Source organism: Chanodichthys erythropterus, chromosome 17 (assembly GCF_024489055.1).
Source record: "Chanodichthys erythropterus isolate Z2021 chromosome 17, ASM2448905v1, whole genome shotgun sequence".
Classification (NCBI taxonomy): domain Eukaryota; kingdom Metazoa; phylum Chordata; class Actinopteri; order Cypriniformes; family Xenocyprididae; genus Chanodichthys; species Chanodichthys erythropterus.
This window is the reverse complement of record NC_090237.1, coordinates 20,548,972-20,570,755: the sequence shown is the minus strand read 5'-3', so window position 1 is coordinate 20,570,755 and position 21,784 is coordinate 20,548,972. Positions and strand designations below refer to the sequence as shown.

General features: G+C 36.3%; 1 protein-coding gene across 2 annotated transcripts in view; it reads right to left on the bottom strand.

Annotated features, from left to right (window-relative positions):
* The window catches only part of nova2 (NOVA alternative splicing regulator 2), a 61,751-nt gene that overhangs the window by 32,100 nt on the left and 7,867 nt on the right, over window positions 1-21,784 (bottom strand). For both annotated transcript variants that reach the window (XM_067365595.1, XM_067365596.1), the window contains one exon: window positions 18,319-18,462. In XM_067365595.1, coding sequence (XP_067221696.1) covers window positions 18,319-18,462 — 144 coding nt within the window. The remainder of the gene's footprint in view (window positions 1-18,318; window positions 18,463-21,784) is intronic.

Below are 21,784 nucleotides of genomic sequence, written 5' to 3'. Positions count from 1 at the left end.
AATCAGGTAAAAACTATAATATCGTGAAATATTATTAGAATTCAAAATTGACATGACCACTGTAAAAATATATATATATTTTTAAATGTAATTTATTCCTGCCATGCAAAGCTGAATTTTTAGCATAATTTCTCCAGTCTTAAGTGTCTATATTCTGATTTGTTGCTCAAGAAACATTTCTTATTATTATTATCAATGTTGAAAACAGTTTTTATGGAAACCATTTTAGGATCAGGATTATCATACTATTAATAATCAAGATTATTTGATACATTGAAAGTAAAAAACTTTTTTTTATTATTATTTGAAATAATAATAATTTTAAAAAAAATGGCTTCAAACCTTTTAATGTTATGTAATGTCTTTGATTTATCTTCATTTGTGGGCAAATAATTATATAAATGACATCTTGTGATCATTCAGAATAATTATTGGCATTTCATTTAACTAATTAAAATATAAAATGTAACCGAGTGATAGACCGGATATATTTCTTACATTTCACATATGAAATGAATAAAAATAAAGACTAGGTCCATGGGTTTAGACACTGACTCACTGTTGATGAGGAAATGACTCAAGAGGCAGCCCAGGCCAACTCCACGGGTGTGTTATGCAGATTTCTGAAGAGGGAACTGCATTTGGAGATGGTTAATCTCAAGGGACAGAAGAAAGAAAGGGACACGACTGCCAAAACGGGTCGTTTTCAAAAGACATTTGGGTCTGTTATCCTATGTGACTCGGTTCTTAAACTCCTAACCTAAGCCCTGAAGATCACAACCAGCTATTTACTATCATAAATCTGTTGCATACAAATGTAAAACTCAAACAAGAATGTGATGTTATTACTGGACGAATACCTCAGGTTCTGACAGACAGCTCTCTCAACGTGAACTCATCGAATCGAAAGTTTAACAAACTAGCTTGAGCAGCATTTCACTTAACACTCACGACTTTGGCATTTGCATCATCGATCGCGGCATGAGTTATGTCTTCTAATAAAAATATCAAAAGGTATTTTCAGCAGATCTTTTTTCGAAAGAGTTACAGTCCCTGATTTACGGCTGCTGACGTTTAAACAGACCAGTTGCCTATGCCTTGCAAGGGGAACGGAGAGAAGGTGTAAAATCCATAGATGCTTTAGTGTTTGCTCCTTGTTAGAGGCCACCCTGCTTTGCAGCCAATGAATTTACTGCTGAAATGATTTCAAGTGCTACACAGACTATGGTTTCAGTCAGACCTTCCGCACACCTGAGAGGGATTATGTGAATTTTTAATTGTTTCTAGTCATGTGCATTGAACACTGGGACTGGGACTCCATTGCAAATCCATTGCATCTGTGTTTGTGAAGATTTATCAAAACCATTTATCCTCAAGAGGGTCCTGTGGATGTTAAGTTAGCATATTGGTCCAGTTTACAACCAAACAACTGCTCAGCCAAATACAAGAAGATCCATCGCACGTATAACAGCTTGTTATACTGAAAGCACGCTAACCCAAGTAAAATGCCTGACCCACGTGTCAGCATGCACACGCACTAATACACTTATGTTCGGAAATGTTTGCTTGTCGCACACCTACACAAAAACTCTCTTCATTATTCACCATGTATCAATTCACTTCAAAATGTGCTTGAATTAAGCTACAAGAGCAGGAATTTTATCACACTTGAACACACACATACACTCAGTATACACCGCCTGGTAACCCATGGCGCATTTGCAATCTCCAAAGGCCGTGCGGTAACCGGAGCTGGTGTGAATTCCAGGCTTGCACAAATGATTCAACCAGTCACTGATGGTCATCTACATTAGGGTACAGAGAAGAGAGTAACCCACTGGCTCCCATAATTCAGTACATAAAGCGTGGACAACCCAATTAAGTTCCCTTTTCCACCTCTTTTCGTCCTTTAGTATGAATAATACAGCTGTAAGAAAGCTGTAGAGAGGAGAAAACTAAGCAAGAAGATGGAGAGGTTGTGTCACAATGCCTTTGTCATCACATTCCCAGTCTGCCCCATAAGAGGTGCGAAACTCTTGGGACACTTGATAAATGTCCATCAGTCCCTCTGTTTTGTCTACTTAAAGAGTTTTGTTCCTTTCAAATATAAAATATGCTAAATTGCAATGTTTCCATAATCCGGTATGTGATCATCAGCTAAGGACAAAAATAAGATGTTTTTCTCTATTCTATATGACTATATAATAATAATAATAATTTTTTATTATTATTTAAATTTTAAAAATGAAACCATTAAATGCATTACTGTTTTAATTTTAGTAGTGTACTATAAAATAAAAATGATTATTTAATAATAATATTAATAATAATTAATTATTTTTCATCCGATTTACTTCTCTAAAAATTGTATGGTCTAAAATTGTATAGTATTTATTTAAAAATACAGAAATCCGTAAAAATACAGAAAAAAATCACATCCCTGCAAAATAAAGTTTTATTTATGTTTCAGTATGAATGGTTGCAGCTTCAATAAATTCAGGCTAGCTAGTGTAACTGGTAAAATCGACACTGTGCCATATAACATGAGAGAGACAATATGAAAACACTAAACAAAAAGAGCTCAATTTGCAAAATGAGTTGAATTTAAACCAAGCATCTCAGTAAAAACGCTTAGCAGTGCGCTAGCAACATTAGCACATTTTGCTAACCATAAAGTGCAAGTTAACGAGAGTGGAGGAGGATTGAAAAAGAAAATCGAAAGCTCAAAAAATCTAATTTTAAGCGAAGATTATGGCGAGCAACAGGAAAACGTGGCATTAATATTAGAATATCAGAATGCTAACGTAGCATAGCCTGTTTGGCACTCTCAAAACACTTCCTTCTTAAATCTACATCCAAATGCTTTTCCCGTCCCCAATATTCCGTGTCCTCAACTCGTTGAGCGCATCTCCCTGTGGAGGTATTGGGTTCCACACAAGTGCTCGGAGCCCAACACACACCTGTCTCTGCTTGCCTGCTGTCCATCAAAGATGTCTAAACATTGCCCGCCTGAACGATAGGCGGATTGAGTCAGCTGGCATGGCTGCCCCAAACAACCTACAACAAGACCTACATTCAAACCCGCTGCCACTTTCCTCCAAAGCTGTCATGTATAAAAGCACTGCTAATTGCTAAGTCCTCTTCGGTCTGGGCCTCCTCCACTGGCCTGTGAGTCATCTCTTCCGAGCCGATTGAGGCGCTGAGGCCTGAAGGTCCAGGGCCAGCTTTCTGCTCTGGTTCTTTATCAGTGTTTTCAGTGTCTCCGAACCCTGAGCCAAGATTCAGTTTCCAGCCCACTCCTTATCGTAACCCTTTACCACTAACTTCTTTTATTTCTTTGTCTGCTACAAGAGACCACCAGAAAAGCTTTCTGTTTTTATTCTTCAGTCTCATGTTTTCAGTTTTCTACTTTTCATAATGTGTATTAATCTGCTTAGAGTTTACTCAACAGTTGACCTTATCCATAGCAACGAGAGAATGCCTGCCGTTTTACATCATGCACACAATCTGTTCCCCATTTCGTACAGCTGGAATTCGAGTGAGGCAATGGGGTTAAGGAGCCAAGCAAGGCCGGAGAAGTCAACCTGAAAATGAGACACCCCCACCCCCTTTTAAGGCTCTCAGCACCATGAGAATATACTAACATTCGTGCAGAAATACAGAGTGTTTGAAATGACCATGCAACTGAATGCATCTGCCAACATATGAATGGATCTCGCATGTGCATGCAGATGTGCAGACAGAAGGCGTTTGTGTAATGCAGAGCTGGCGGTCCAAGAACTGTGCTCTGGTAGCAGCCACGTCACTTCTGAAAGTCGGTTGGGGTTGAATTGAAGAATTGTCTCCTTTTCAATTCAAAGTGTGAATCTGAAATTATTTGGCAACACCACACAAGTTGACCTGAAATTTGAACTGGAATGAGCAGAAGAGAAAATTTACTGAAAAAAATGCAACAGTGCTCACCCGCATTTTCAGCAACCTTGGTTCCGGAAATATGTTTTACATGCATTTTTCCCATAGGGTCTTCATTAAAGAGACAAGGCCATGAGCCAAACCAAGCAGCTACGAAGTGAATCACAACATAATGCTTTGATTTGAAGCAAAAAAGTTGAAAATCAGACAAAAAGAGAAGGACTGTGTATTTAACAGCTTCAGTGAGGGAAAGAACTATAATCCCATGAAGCATTGCGAATGACAATCAAATTAAATATGATGGATAAATATAAACATGTGAATTATATATATAAAAATATGCATATATATACACACTAGTTTGACAGGGAGACTGACATGATTACGTTATTTGCAGTGCATCATGGGAGTAGACAGGCACTAAAAGTTTCTTTTGGTGTGATTTGCTTGTTTCTGTTCTCTGATTGGTTTGCAGATTTCTTTGCAGAAAAATTGGTAATACAGATTCTCACCAGGATGCCCGTTGTTAAAAAGAATTATTTAAAAAATACATGGCTTCAACAAAAGCATATACTGTTGATTAACAACCTCTTAACTCACAGTAGGTCTATCTTGAATGGTTTATAAGTTATTGTTAAATATCAATTCCCCTTTGGAGAAAATGAATGGGATTTTTTACTTCCAGAACCCAGTTGTTGCACTCTACTGTAGTTCAAATTCATTTGCAATTCAATATTGAAATTTATTGCAATTGTCTTGTTTTGCTTTTCTACTTAAAGGGGTCATGTAATGAAGGTGTCACCAGAACATGTTTGTGAAGTTTCAGCTTAAAATACCCCACAGATCATTTATTATAGCTTTTCAAATTTGCCCCTATTTGTGTGTGTTCCTTTAAATGCAAATAAGCTGCTGCTCCCGGCCCACTTTCCAGAAGAGGGTGGAGCTTTAAGCTCACGCTTCGGTTGCTCAACAACAACAAAGCTGGAGAATCTAATGATTGTTAGTCATGTTGTTCAGCCTTGCATTGTTCAAACCGGAGTCGGACACTGATGGATAGACTCAGGAAGAAGTTTTAGAATGCAAATGGACGTTGCTAAATGGTTACTGGAAGGTCGTTGTAGTCCCTACCAGCCGTTGGTTGTAGTCCTTAAAGGGATAGTTCACCCAAAAATGAAAATTTGATGTTTATCTGCTTACCCCCAGGGCATCCAAGATGTAGAGGATTCAAATTATGATTTTTAACTGCAACCGCTGCCGTCTGTCAGTCAAACAATAGCAGTGATTGGGAACTTGAACAATAAGAGTCGAAAAAACTTGCATAGACAAATCCAAATTAAACCCTGCGGCTCGTGATGGCACATTGATGTCCTAAGACACGAAACGAACGGTTTGTGCGAGAAACCGAACAGTATTTATATCATTTTTTAACCTCTAATACACCACTATGTCCAACTTCGTTCAACTTCCGGTTAGTGAGGTCTGATCGCGCTTTGACAGCGGAAGTGATGTCTCGCGCTCATTGAAGTATATGGGTGAGACATCACTTCTGTCACCAGAACGCGTTTTTTGACCTCACTAACAGGAAGCTGAACGAAGTTGGACATAGTGGTGTATTAGAGGTAAAAATTATATAAATAATGTTCGGTTTCTCGCACAAACCAATCGTTTTGTCTCTTAGGACATTAATGTGTCGTCACGAGCCGCAGGGTTTAATTTTGATTTGTCTAAGCAAGTTTTATTCACTCTTATTGTTCAAGTTCCCAATCACTGCTATTATTTGACTGACAGAGGGCAGCGCTTGCAGTTAAAACTCATAATTTGCCTTCGACTGAAGAAAAAAAGTCACCTACATCTTGGATGCACTGGGGGTAAGCAGATAAACATCAAATTTTCATTTTTGGGTGAACTATCCCTTTAAAAGGCAATTTCTCTAAAAGTAAATATCTCCCTTTGCATTAAACTTTGAGCGTCGTAACTTTGCAGATGTTGTTTATGGTCCAACAGCAACATTACAAGCTAACTAAAGTTAATAAAGTGAAATCATAATCAACCACCTCTTTAAAAATTAGTTGAAATCTACGCTCTATTTTAATTCTACTTCTTTACATTTGAATTCGAACTGCAGTTGTGCATCCTGTTTGCTACCTCGATTTAAATTCAATTCAAATTTAGAAAGTGAACAAGAATTTGAAAGACGTTCTCAATTGAATTCTGAGCATCCCTGCTGCACAGACAATCATGATACTGCCTCAGGTCACCACTACAGCAGTCAGCACTCAGCTTGTGCAGCTCTATAGACACAACCGAGAGGCGCTTGACTTGCTGTACAATTAGGATTCAGCTCCAAAGCCCCTTTAGGCTGCCTTAGGTAAACCTACAGCTCATGTCTAAAAGGATGCGATCAGCACTGGCTGTCAGGAGAAGTTTCATTTTGCTGCGGCTGCCAAAATGCATACGTAACCAGAACCATTATTCAGCTCTGCTGAGGGAGTTTCAGGAGTTAGCAAACGCCACTCCGAATGAAGAAGCTCCCCGTTAGGAACACAGAAGCATTACGCTTGTTTCTACGGTTAAAGGGTGTGGGTGTCTTCACAATCGACTTGGCTTTCATCCTCCTTCCTGAAATTTGGCATAGAGCTCCTGGAGCTGGCCAGGCAAACCCTGTGCAGTATAGTGCTAACATTTCATGACAAAGGAGGCTCTGAAAGCTGCCCCCTCTGCCTGCACCTGCCCTGCGTGGGCAAGGGAGGTGAAACAGTGGGTACGAAGGTTGAAAGCACTGATTGTGAAGTCTTCAGTGCACGTGTGGATCTCCCCCCCTCTGCTTCAAGTTTTGGCATGAAAACTGAGAGTTTAGTAGTAGAAGACAAACAGGAATGACTGAAAGATCAATCTTTTTAGGTGTTTTATCCTTGCTTATTTGCTTGAAGTTTTTTGGGAAAGCCCAAGTGGTGCATCAACTAAACGTTTTGGGGAACATTTGGCTTTGGCGATAGCTGAGAAGCAAATAGCAATTAGCAATCAGCAAAATAGCAATTAGCAATCTCCTTTGTGTCTGCGGTCGTAAGTTTCATGTGACTGAAAAGGCAACATCATACAGCCTTGCTGCAACAAGAATAGCAAACTATAATCTGCATCTTTTTTTCACTTTACTAGTCTAGAAATTACACACAAAAAACTATTATATAGCCTATATACAGTCAAACCAAAATGTATTCAGACACCTTGAACATTTCATTCATCAATACAGTTTATTCACTATAGTTTAAAAAATGGTAATAAAATATGACAAGATCTCAGAGTTAAACTGTGTTAGAAAAAAAATTATTCTTAATTATGTCAGATAACACTTAAGAACTATAGTGTCCTGCAGCCACTAGTAAAAATATATAAAAAATTATATCTAGTGTCTGAATAATTTTTGGTTTGGCTGTATATATATATATATATGAATATTGAATTAATTATTTAAACTTTAAAATATACAAAAAATATATTTTATATTTTCAACTATATATATATATATATATATATATATATATATATATATATATATATATATATATATATATATATATATATATATATATATATATTACACACATACAGTCAACTCAAAAATTATTTTAGAGACGTTTTTGATATTTTTTGTATATTTTACTAGTGTGTGCGGGACACTATAGTTCATTTATGTAAGTGAGAATAGCAAAATAAAGTAAACTGTGACATATTATACCCAAAAAACTACCAGTAAAAATTATAAAAATCTAGAACCAAAAATTATTCAGACACTTTGACCTGACCATGTTTTGCTCAAGTGTTATCTGACATCTGAGATCTTGTCATATTTTATTTTTTAAACTATAGTGAATAAACTGTATTAATGAATGAAATATTCAAGGTGTCTGAATAAATTTTGGTTTGACTGTATATATATATATTTCTTTTTTATGATTAAAGGTATCAAAGGTATCAAATCAATGTGACAATTGGTTAAGGTCAATGGGCCGCACCCCTCTTAGTCCTCATGCTAAATAATTCTAGAAGGCCATGGTCACATGACCATCTCAGGAGTCCCCCTGAGGAACAACTGTTCTCCTCAGCTCCAAAGCTGACCCACAAACAGCTCTAACAACCTGTGCTTTAGTGCCAGAAATGATCAAAAAGGCTGTACAATATCTCTGGATATATATCAAATAGCAGTCTTGCATTTAGATATCTGTGCACGATTGTACACTCTCTAACCCGTAGTCGACGCATAGACACACAGTACTCCTACAAGGCTAAAGGGGTCAAAGATAATTAGCCATGGCCGATCTGCTGCAATTAATACGAGCATACAGCCGGTGTGTTGAAGGGAACGTTTCGACAGCTGACGGGGAACGAAGGAGAAATGAATCACTAGTCTGGTGGGCTCAAGGTGGTAGTGTGTGTATGAGAGAGGGAAAGGGAGTTCGGGGGGTCATTCAGTGGGGATTAGAGATTTTGGGAGGCAAATGGGCGGAGCGGGAGGCAGCTGCGGAACTCGGTGCCTTTAGAGGCTCTGTTGAGGCACAGAGGGGGAGCTTTGTCCCCTCTGCGACGAGGCTGGATTTGCTCCAAAAAGAAACCCACCGCCAAAACTCAATACTCTTCTTTGTCATCCCTCACCACCTTCCGTTTTAGAGGAAAGGTGCCCCCCTACTCTACACAATGCAGCTTTCCATTGTCCTAATCTTATGTAAGGGGCTTTTCTTATTTAAGCCCCAAATGTCTCAGCGCAAATGCTAAATTGCCCCGATGCAGGACACAGGCATTAAATGATTTTGCACTTATAACCTCATTATGCAACGGGAGGGCATGCCACAGCAACCGCCAGGTGTCATTATGGTGGATCTACGATTGTAGAAATGTGCTGGAGGCCTTTGTGTCTTTTGATTGTGCTTCAGTGAAAAAATGATTATTAATTAAATGGCTTGATTAACATGATGACGTTTGATTTTGATTAAAGATTGCTTCTGAATAATTTTCTTTGGATTAAGTGTCAAAATAAAACAATTATATTAATTATACATTCATCTTAATGTTACTCAAAATGAGATGTATATTTTGTAAGCAATTTTGAGAATATCTATATTATTTTAGTTCAGAAATCTAACGAGAACCCTGTTGAATAGGATTTTTCTCAAGTAAATTTTAAGAAAATATTTTTTATTTAATGTAATATATATTTTACATAACATAATTTTTTATTTGAATTTATATCTCAATGCAAAATTGTTGTATGGTTTGCGTTACATTTTAATCTGCGAGTGAGAGCAGCAGGGCGTCTGCCACCGCTTTTTTTTTTCCTTCGCGGGAACTTCAAAATGGACGCCATGCCGTTATGCGATTGGCTATGGGAGTCTAAGGCCTCTCTACGTGACCGGACTGCGAGAATATCCATCCTTACTGCGGCTGACTCTCTCTCTCTCAGACCACGCATCTGTCTCGCTCTAAACCCAGAGGCAGACATCGGCACAGAAGCGAGAGACATCTTTGTCGCCTGTCTACCTGCCTGCTGTAGCTGGGGAAACAGAGAAAGACGGCAATAATGATGATGGTAGAGGGGAACCTCTTGCCTCTAGAGCCGTCACTTTAATTCCCATCTCTGAGGCAACCGAGTGTAGAGACTAACAAAGCATGCTTTGTCTCTAAGGGGGGAGTGAGAAACCGTAGGGAGGAGGGTGTGTCTGTGACAAAGGGGGATGGGGGGTGTCGCCCCCATCAGCTCTGCAACAAACCCCAGGAGAGGTCCCACCTTCATGGGACAGATCCTGTGCACCTTGCATGCAGCTATAAGACATCAGAGTCACATTGCACAATCTAGACAAGGCTGGAAATTTTATGCTCTTTTTAGATAATTTATTTGAATAATTTAAAGCTTTTGTTTACAATCACAAAAGGGGGGGGGGGCTTATTATTAAAAACACTTTTTAAAGTATTACAAATTTGAGAAAAAAATATGAAAATTTACAAGACTTTATTAAGCCTCTTCCAAATATATAAATACATGGTTATATATATATATATATATATATATAGATATGTTTATATATATATATATATATATATATATATATATATATATATATGAAGACTTTAGATGCAAAAGCCTCTAAGTGCTGTCTGAAATTTTCTTATAAAATGAGCATTTTTATCGAGCTTGTATGTTTCAGATGCCACTTAGAGGCTTTTGCATCTAAAGTCTTCATATATATATATATATATATATATATATATATATATATATATATATATTAGGGGTGTAACAATCTATTGTGTCGCAATATATCACAATATAAAACTGCAACAATATGTATCATGGATAGTAACAATATGTATTATGTATAGTTCACCCAAAATGAAGATTACTGTGTGAGAAAAAATCAAGTTAACAGAGTTTTAGTGTCAGTGCTACATTAAACTACTATATAATGTTGAATATAATGTATAATACTGCAATGGGGGAATATTTGTGGGTCCTGATAATGCCAAATGTGTTATGTTACCAGTAAAAAGTGGCTTATATTATTTTAAATATATCTAGTGAGTGACAGAGTGCAAGCATACTCGTCTAAAATAATTCTGTATTTTCAGCTTCAGAATCGTGAATATTTTTATTCTGCTGTCATCATTGACCTGTGCGAGTCCTGAGCTTATTCATTTCCACCAATAATATACCAAATTTAGCATTTTAATCAAAAGTACATTTTTTGTTAACCATTTACCATATGTCTTGGAGTATCGCAATAATACCGTATCGTGAGTTCAGTATCGTGATATGTATCGAATCGTGACATGAGGGTAACGTTACACCTCTAATATATATATATATATATATATATATATATATATATATATATATATACCCTGTTTTATCTTAAAAATATGAATAGGAAGGTCATTTTATTTCAGTATCACAAAATCAATTCCTGTATTCGTGCCAAAAAATATATCCACTTACTCAAATCGATATACATTTACATTAAATTTATAAATTATTTTATCCAAACTAAGTGACTCACTTTTGCCAAAAGTTGCACGTAAGCTTCTCCCACCAAAAGTATGTAAAAATCCATGCATATAGATAAAATTTGTCAAGCCCCTGAATTGCTGAGCGTAGAGCGTGGGGGGTGGGTTTTGCTGATGAGCTCATCATAAAATGTGCAGCAGATGACAGAGTGAACGCAGCGAGAGATGAGGATGGCTGTCTCCCACTGACACATTCATCATATCTACTCCACTGACAGACTCAGACAAAAGCACAGAGACAGGCCCACTTATGTAACACGTCAGGACTCCCACTGACACCCAGAATGCATTAAAAAAAAAAAAAAAAAAAGGACTTGTTCGATACAACTACAAACACTACTATGAGTTACAGACATTTGCTATAAAGAGCTTGCTAGTTGATGTCTGATGAGATGCTGATGTATACGTAATAATTTATTGATGGTAATTGTATGTTTAGATTTGTATACTGAACTCTACTATAATGATCTAATAAATATATTTATATATAAAGAAACTATATATATATATAATATATATAAATGACATTTATTTTATATAATAATAATGCTGATAATCTCAAAATGAGTTAATAACTGCTATACGTCATGTTAAACAAATTAAGTAAACTCAGATTTACACAATGCACAGCACTCTCACTTTTGCCATTCTCCTTTTCACTCTTGTTTTTTAGTCTCTGCATCATCACACACACACACACACACACACACACACACACCAACACCTCCTCAGGCAGATGGGAGACCAGCCTGCGCGCCTGCACCTCCCCCCACACTTGAGGAGCTGTGTCGTCAACAATGTCAAAAGCTTCTATTGTCATTAAGAGTGGCCCACCACTCCTCTTTGTCCTCCACAGTTTAGACCCATCATTGACCATTCCAACAATTAGATATTCAATCATTCCTCCCCCTTCACTGTGACATTCCCCTCTCAACTTCTTTCCATGTCTGCATCTTTTTGTCCCAGTGTTTCGGAGGGACCAGACATAACTGCACCGTCATAAATATCTCAAATCCCTTGATATACTCCGACAGAGACACAAACACTCACAACTTAGAGTCTAATATGAGCGATGACAGGAGTGTCAGGCGGTAAGCTCAGTGTCAGAGGTTATTATTTAGACCACGGGAAGGACTTACAGATGGGTCAAACCTTGGGAGGGATATTTTTGGCTCTCAAATCCAACATCCTCCTCGTCAGAATTTACTATTCCGCACATCGCCCAAGCATGGGACAGTTATTGAGGTCCTAAGCTCTGTGCCCATAAGCTCTCGCCCACTCGGTGCCTGGTCTAATGATGCAGACTCTGAGGGATGACAGACAGGGAACGCCGCTCAGACCTACAGGAATGCTGGATTAAAGGCTCTCAGATCTACAAAATGGTTTACCGTTATCTCATAACTGGCTTTAGTTTCCAGGACTGACATCAATTCGTTTGTTTTCACAGTTTCCATGAGAAACTATTAAAAACAATCCAAACATGTTGCATGATGAGAAAATCTATTATTACAAGCGCAATAAGAAACACTGGCTCCGGATAAGCGGGACCATACGCAATCACTGCCTGCTGGAGGAACTGAATTGGTCAATATTCAGAAAGCTTTATATATACGCTATTTCAATGTGTGTGTTTTACATTTTTTGACTTATTTTATGATTCTAACATATTTTAAACAAAGTTTAAGTCAATTTAGCAGTCAATCAGTTGATTTTCCAACAAAACTGGTGCTGAAATTCAGAAGAAAAAAAATAGATTAAAGTAAAAGTTTACACAAAAAATAAAAATTCTATCATTTATTTAATCTCATGTTGTTCCAAACCTGTATAATCATATTAGTAGACAACCAATGTTTTTTTTTAAATCAAATATAGCGATATCTTAGAGAGCCGATGGCCGATATAAATTCGATATATATGACAATATTCACAATATTCAATTTAAATATTAAATACAAGATTTACATTTTAAATAGTAACTTTTTGATTCTAGTAAACTAACAAAGATGGCGAATTGGAGTTCCTTTGTGTCTTGTTAGCTCTGTCAAAATAAAAGTCTCGCTTCAGACACTTATCGGCCAAACAGAAAAATATATCCGCCAATGTGATAAAAATGTCAAATATTGGTCAGCATTTCTACAAGGTGATTTATTGGTAGTCCACAATATAACTGGCTTTCTTCTATGGAACACAAAAGAAGATCTTTTGAAGAATGTCTCAATACAATTGTACAAAACTACAATGAAAAGTCAGTGAGTTTTTTTACTTCTCAATGTTCATTCAATGATCTTCTTTTGTGTTCCATATACAGCTTTATAATGACATGACGGTATGTAAATAATGACAAAGTGTGGGGCTGCAGATAAGCCTCATTGTTTCTAAGCCAGTAATGTGAAAGATCTCATTTTATTGTTCTGTTACTCGCATCCCCCATCAACGCTATTGAGTCGAGGAGCAAATTATCAAAATGATTTAGTCAGTGGACTTCCTGGGTGGAAGGAGACTGGCTTTTCAAATTTAAAGGGAATGCACCTGCTATTCTCTTCGGTTCTCATGGTGAATTTTCTCCTTTATCCTGTCTATTTGCAGTGGAAGGATCAATCAATAGTATTTGTACTAAAGCCTCATAGAGATGCACTGGAGGTATTGGTCGGCCGAGGGGGAGGGTTGGACTAAAGGACACGGCACCACTCCCATGATGCAAAAATTGATCCCTGGAATAAATTTGCTGTGTTCTATTAATGGAAGGTCCCTCTGAGGTTTTTTATTACATCTGACGGAAAAGCCACACATTACAGCAGCAAAAGTACAACACCCAAGAGGAAAGAGAAATGAAAGAGAGGGGGAAACTAGGAAGATACCCTTTAAAAGATGTATACTTAAAGAGTACTTAAATAATATACCTTGAAGAATATACTTTTCACTTAATTATTATGTGAAATTATTTGATGAATTTGTAATTTAGTACAATTTAATACAAAAAATAAGAAAAGAAATCGTGAAAGAAAGAAAGAAAGAAAGAAAGATAGAAAGAAAGAAAGAAAGAAAGAAAGAAAGAAAGAAAGAAAGAAAGAAAGAAAGAAAGAAAGAAAGAAAGAAAGAAAGAAAGAAAGAAAGAAAGAAAGAAAGTGTCACATTCTAAAGATCTTCCTGATGATCACTGAAAAAGGTCTAGTCATATCTAATTGGAAGCGTCAGCAGGCTAAGTGGGCAACATGCTAATTATATCACAAATGTACTCTGATGTACTAGCATCTTCATCATTTTCAAGATCACTGTCTGCGCCATCACTCCCATCATCCCCCTCGCTAAGTGTTTCTCTCTATATCACTCTGTCTATGATGAGACTCGGGTCAAACTCGCTCTAGAAAGCAAGGCTCTTTTGTACAAGACAGTTTGACTGTGTGAGTCTCAGGCACTGGCTGGCACTGTGGGCTAACGGCCACAAAAGATGACGTCACAAGCCTGAAAAAGAAAACAAAGCCACAGGGATTAAGGGTACCTCGTCTCTCCTCCACAACCCAGATGCTGACTATCCCGCCACCTCTGACAATGGTGCTTTTACATGCTAAAGACAGTTAGCATGTGGGCTAGCACTTACACATAGCACTATATTAACGGAGATCACAGACAGGCTGATTAACAAGCGACCTGAGCGACTTCACCTTCTGAACATAACACTCCTCGAGTGTGAAAAGTTTTTATGACCGTCTTCCACAGGCTGAATACAAGACACAAACAAAAGTCGCATAATTACTTGCTAACATTTGCTAATTAAGTAGCAATAAGGGCTAACTCTATCACAAACCTCTAAAGTGTTAGCGCTCCCTTACAAAAAAACATTTTATGGTGATACTATAGTACAGCGATGGTAATTACAAGGTAATTTGATATATATGTATATATATATATATATATATATATATATATATATATATATATATATATATCATGGTATTTACATTAAAACCCTAAGAAACACCATTCCAAAACGCCCAATAGTATACGTCCTTGCAAATAATATATATTAATTACACTTTGTAATAACGTCAAATCAAAAGTTTTACTAACCTTTTATCATGCTTTAAAGAAGTGCACTGATTTTGATGTGTTGATTAACATATTAAAACACATGTAAAGTACTTGATTTTAATTTTAGTGTGTTGTCCAATATTATATTTAAAGTAAACACAGTATTTTAAGGCCCGGTTTCACAGATAAGGCTTAGCCTAAGCCAGGATTATAGGCCTTAGTTCAATTAGGATATTTAAATATCTTTTATAAACGTTCACTAGAAAAAAACATTACTGGTGTGCATCTTCATACAGAACAATGGCACTGACATATTTTAAGATATGTCACTGTAAGTGGCTTTCAGTTAAAGAGATAGTTCACCCAAAAATGAAAAATTGATGTTTATCTGCTTACCCCCAGTGTATCCAAGATGTAGGTGACTTTGTTTCTTCAGTAGAACACAAATGATGATTTTTAACTCCAACCGTTGCGTTCTGTCAGTCGTATAATGCGAGTGAATGAGAATTGCACCACTATGTCAAACTGCCAGTCAGACATAGTGGTGTTTTAGAGGTAAAAAAATGATATAAATACTGTTCGGTTTCTCGCACAAACCGATCGTTTCGTGTCTTAGGACATCAATGTGTCGTCACGAGCCGCAGGGTTTAATTTGGATTTGTCTGTGCATGGTTTTTTTTTACTCCCATTGACATGCATTATACGACTGACAGACCGCAACATCATTTGTGTTCTACTGAAGAAACAAAGTCACCTACATCTTGGATGCCCTGGGGGTGAGCAGATAAACATCAAATTTTCATTTTTGGGTGAACTATCCCTCTAAAACAGCTCAAACATGTATTTTAGTCTAGGACTAGCTTAAGCCTTGTCTGTGAAACCAGGGGTAAATGTACTAAACAGCAACATCATAAAAAAACTGTTTATTACAAATATATTTAAATACATGACATACAAGTTTCAATTTTAAATGCTTGGCCGTACACTTTAACCATATGGAAAAGACAATTGTAATAATTATGAAATTACATATAAAAATATACTTAAGTCCTACTTAAGTATGTCAAAAATGTACACCTTTAATGTACACCATTCAGTGCAACTAATTGCACTGAATTTAAATTTAAATTGATAAGACATTAATTTGACTGCAACTGCAACTTAAATATTACATTCAGTTTTCATTACTAAAATTTCTACTAAAGTACATACTAAGTACTCTTTGTAAAAGTGTACTAAAGTGTTCTTCTTTTTCACAAGATGACTCAGCTTGAATTATACTAAGCAACACTAAGGTAGTAAATGAGGCTGAAGTAAGAGAGCAAGATAAAAAACACAGAAATCTAATTTCTACCCCTAGATTTGTAATATTGCGGCTTTTCATCTTTTGGCCACAAAGCTTAGGTCTTAAGCAGATTACACAGCAGAGAAATCAGTAATGTTGATAATGTGTGGGGGAGGGCAGCATGGCTCTCTGGGTATTAAACACTAAAAACTGCAATCACTGTGCTAGATTAGGAGTGAGCTTTAATATTGTGCTAGATGCTGCTGAAAGGGACAGAAAGGCTGCATGGGGATCAGTGACTTGGACAGGGAAAAATCAGAATGTACACACACTCAGGAAACCTGAGAGGAAGAGCGCTGGCCAATTATAAAGAAGAAAGGGTGATGCAATTCTCTGGACTCGTATATGAAAATGCTGTGAGAAAAATTGAGACTTTTGGAGCAGCTTTTTCATGCAAAAGGCTGTGGAACATAAGTCTTTAAATTCAAAGTGTGTTTTTAGTAATTAACCCAAAAAATAAAATTCTGTCATCATTGTTCACCCTCATGTTGTTTTGTAACCTGTATGACTTTTTTCTGTGGATAAAAGTCCTTTAATAACCTTTAATGTTACACAGAAAACAGGTTTGGATGAACAATGAGGGTGAGTAAATGAACAAATTTTCATTGTTGTGTGAATTGTCCTTTTAAGTAGTGAATACTAACACTAACATCCTGCTTAAGCATTTGCATGAATTTGCATTTGGGTGTAAAAATAATGACTAAAATTGTAACATCCCATTTTATGTTTTGAATTTGCATGCTAATTAATAAAAAAGTCAACATATCAAACTACATTAATGCAGTCTCTTGTGGTGTCTTTAAGATGGAACGGTGTTCTTTACAGATGCAAGGTCGTTGTCAAATATGGCTGTTTCCCAATAAATGCTGCAGGAGCTATATTTGGAGCGAAGACAACTAATAAATCCATTCTGCAGAAATAATGGATGTCTCTGCTCTGGTCAGCGCTGCTTTGGCCAAAATTAAATGCCAGTGCGGCTTCTATCACAGACGATGTCTTCGGAGATGTGATGCGCCTATTGAAACAGTTTAGCGATTTAGATATACCGCCGGACACTTCTTTCCTAAAAAGCGAAAGAGTTCTCTCCTTCCCCACTGTGAAAGCAGCACAGCAGGTGGAACTTTTGACTCGCACCCAAGGAAAAGCTCAAGCTAATTTCCATACAGATGCCCGCTTCACTGGAGAGGAAGAACCCCCCATTAAGCACTCGAACAACCTAGCACAGCACCGGCAACTATTCGCCTACGTTCCTCTCCCTTAATTCAGTAGCCATCGCAACCCCCCCACCCCCTCGCTCTAGACATTGGAGCACTCAAGGTTGCCAAAACCAATGAAAGGGGGGGTGGGTAGGGGGTGTCTTGCATTTGGCATCTGCCATGGCTGGCCATCGCTCTGTGCTCTACATCCCAAGGGGAAAGGGACAGAGGTGCCCTGTTGGACGTGCCAGGATGATGGGAGGATGAGCAAATCGCACAAAGCCCTTTTAAGTAAAAGCCCAGAAACCCCCCACCACTTCTCGTTTCCTCTGTCACCCCATCCCTAAAAACATCTGAAAGAATTCCAACACACACAGACACAAAACATCTCTTTTTCTCTCGGAATATTAATAGTACTTACAAGTAGCATTCAAACATCGTATCGGCATTCATTTGAGCTCTGAACTCCATACTTGTGAGTCTCTCAGCTCATTGTCCTCACTTGATCTGGCACTATGTGCAACCTGAGCTCTGATAAAGGCCATATGGTGTGGCTGCAAGCCCAAAGGTGACAGCGTCCCATATGATTCTCATTAAGAACGAGTCGCAGTGACTTGGGGAGCGAGGTACCTTTGGTAATGTATTAGCATAGACTAATAACATGGATTGATTAAGATATAAAGTAATCCAGGTGCTTTAAAGACTGGATGGTAGAGTGGTGCAGTAAACATGAGGAGGCTGATGAGGGTTCCCTTCAAGGCTTTCTGGAATTAGGAGACTTACCCGGGTAGAAGTCTTTGGATTTGGACAGCTTGATGGTGGCCCCGGTCTCTTTCTGTAGCTGGACAATAGTCTGACCTCCCTTGCCAATGATGGAGCCTGCAGCGTAGCTTGGAATCAGCACCTTTAAGAAATATTCGCCTTCCTCTGGAAAAAGAAAAAGGGGGAAAAATGAACTCAGCAATAGATTTACCAAAATCTGACACATACAATAAAAAATAAATGAACAAATAAACAAAACAAACAAATATCAAGATTTAAAAAAACATATTCTGTAATCAAACATTTACAATACTACTATTACTAATAATAATAAATATTTGCAATAGATTTAAATAAACATTTTTCTTTAATATACAAAATAAATAATAAAACATTCAAAAATAATAATAATTATTATTAAATAAATATTTGCAATAGATTTTTAAACATTTTTCTGACATTAATAATAAAAATAATAAATATTTGCAAAAGATTTAAATAAACATTTTTCTTTAATATATGAAATAAATAATAAAACATTCTAAAATAATAATTATTATTATGATTATTATTAAATAAATATTTGCAATAGATTTTTAAACATTTTTCTGACATTAATAATAAAAATAATAAATATTTGCAATAGATTTAAATAAACATTTTTCTTTAATATACGAAATAAATAATAAAACATTCTAAAATAATAATTATTATTATGATTATTATTAAATAAATATTTGAAATAGATTTTAAAACAAATTCTGACATTAATAATAAAAATAATAAATATTTGCAATAGATTTAAATAAACATTTTTCTTTAATGTACAAAATAAATAATAAAATATTTTAAAATAATAATAATTATTATTATGATTATTATTAAATAAATATTTGCAATAGATTTTTTAACATTTTTCTGACATTAATAATAATAATAAATATTTGCAATAGATTTTAACTTTTTTATGTAATCTGACATTGTTTAAATTTAAGATTGCGCTTAAATGTATGAAATTAGTTTTATAGACATTTTATATCTACAACCTAATATTTTAATGTTTTTTAATGGATTAATTTTAGCAGGGAGAGTGAAAGAAAAGCAGCTTACAAGTGTCCAGGATACATGGGAACTTCTTTAATAATATATACTGTTTAAAAAGCATCCCAGGTGGCACGTCATGAAGCTGGTTGAATGCCCAGAGTGTGCAGAGCTGTAATCTATGCAAAGGGTAGCTACTTTAAAGAAGCTAAAACAAGACTTTTCTTTTTAAGAAAACATTTTTAGCCACTACATAATTCACATACTTCCATTTGTCCTACATCACAGATTTGATTTTATTTGTTATTATTCTGAAATGTAGAATAAAGTAGTAAAGAATTAGAAAGTATGTCCAAATTTTAGCAGGTAGTGACTATATGCATCATGAATTTATTTCCTATGGCTTTTAGAGTGTCTAGCATTGAATTGTTATCTGAAAAAAGAAAGTAGCTCTACCATATGCTAGCACTTTTTTTTTGCTCGACTCTTTACATTTTTGGTAGACGCTTTAATGCCTGACTTATGAGAAAATGAACAGATTGGCTAAGTGGCAATCAGAGAAGGTAGCTATAAATAAACGTCAAACTGAAATACTAAACCAGCAAAGAACTACAAGACCACTATAATAAGATCAGTGGACTTAACGAGTTGTAATTAAAGCTGAACCACAAGTATTAATGCTTAAGTTAAGCAGGGCTGCTAACAGTCAAGAGAGGAACAAAAAATCTAGAGCAGGTTAGTAGGAAAAGAAAATTGCAAGTTATGCAAGTAGGAAAGTATCAGGGATGAGGGTACATTTTGTTAAACATGTCAATCAAAGTGCAAAGAGAAGGTGAATTTGAAAACACCTATTAGTAGACATTGTAATATATAGAAGTAGCCATTTACAGCAAGTGAATAGCATGGCACATATAATGTAGCACAAGACATCCTGATTTCACTTCCCTCTCGAGGAAGGTCAGCAAAGGTTTTCTTGAAAGTGGAGCAGCGGTGGGGCAGAAAAGTGCTTCATCTATTGTTGGGCTCTACCTGGCTGCAGCATATCCAGGTCAGCAGAAGCACAGTACATGGTCCCTACACCGTGACTTTAACATGACATTGTATCCTTCAGCCTGGGCCGCTTGGGTACGCACTTAATATTCCACCACAATTAATCTGTGTCGGCTCCCAGAAGACGGCCGCTTTAGATTAGATTGTTATTCTGGAGAAGCAGTTTATCTTGTCAAGCTAGGCTGATGGCTAGGCTAAGCTACATGCAGTTGCAGCCCAATACTGATGATTGGGTAAAATTGATATAGACTACTGCACAGAGTACTAATCTCAGAGTGCAGCTGGACAAACAACAGCAACAACGGCGGGATGCGTGGCATGTTTTGGTCGAAAGCCTGACTTAACTGCATCACTGACAAAGTAATGACACATGTCTGTAGTTACGTGTGAGCCAAATTAAGAGAAGTGTTAGTGTTCTGTTAACAAGATGAACGTCACAGATCAGATTGTTTTGAGCTGGAAATCATAGAGAGTTTTGAGATTTGTTTTAAGGTAAAAGGGATAGTTCAAAATAACTTATTTACTCACCTATATATATATATATATATATATATATATATATATATATATATATATATATATATATATATATATATATATATATTGTGGCCATGCATTAAGAATTCATTCCCATGATGGCCACGTTGAACTAATTCATTGCCTCATTTTGATTTAACTAAAACAAGGGAACAAATTATTACAACATGGCCACGATTTAGTAAATCAAGGGAACAAATTATTATATTGTGTGCACAACGAGGGAACAAATTAGTAAAAACATGCTGACATATTAGTCCTGGGAATGAATTGTTAAACGAATTGGCCACGATATACAGTACATATTATTTTCTAGCATATCATGTGAGGGGCTCCGTAACTGATATTTTTTAGGCAGCGGCTATTTGATGCACTTAGTGACAATAGCAGCATTTTCTTAGCGATATGCTAATTACACTAGGTGAAAATAGCAATAGATTCTATTTACACCATGTAAAAGTATCAGTTCTTTGCAATAAGAGTAAATAATAATTAGATGCTATCTATACTTTATATTAGCAGATACTATTTGCACCTCAGTATTTTTGTACATTAACAGGATGCAGTAGTATCATAGAGTGTAAATGATAATATTTATTAAAATTATTAAATGGATGCTGCCTTATTGGGAAATTAAAAACCCTCCATACACCTTCCCCTAATCCTACCCAATAAACCCTTTTTGTTTTTATATTATTAAACACTCGTTCGCAGTTTATTTCCATTTTTAGAACATTAATAGACCAAAACTCGGCGGAGCTAGTATAAATAGCCTTTGCCAACAAGGGATGCTATTTGCACTTAGTGTAAATAGACACTACATATTAGGCATTCTGTGGAGCACAGTGTAAATTTGAAC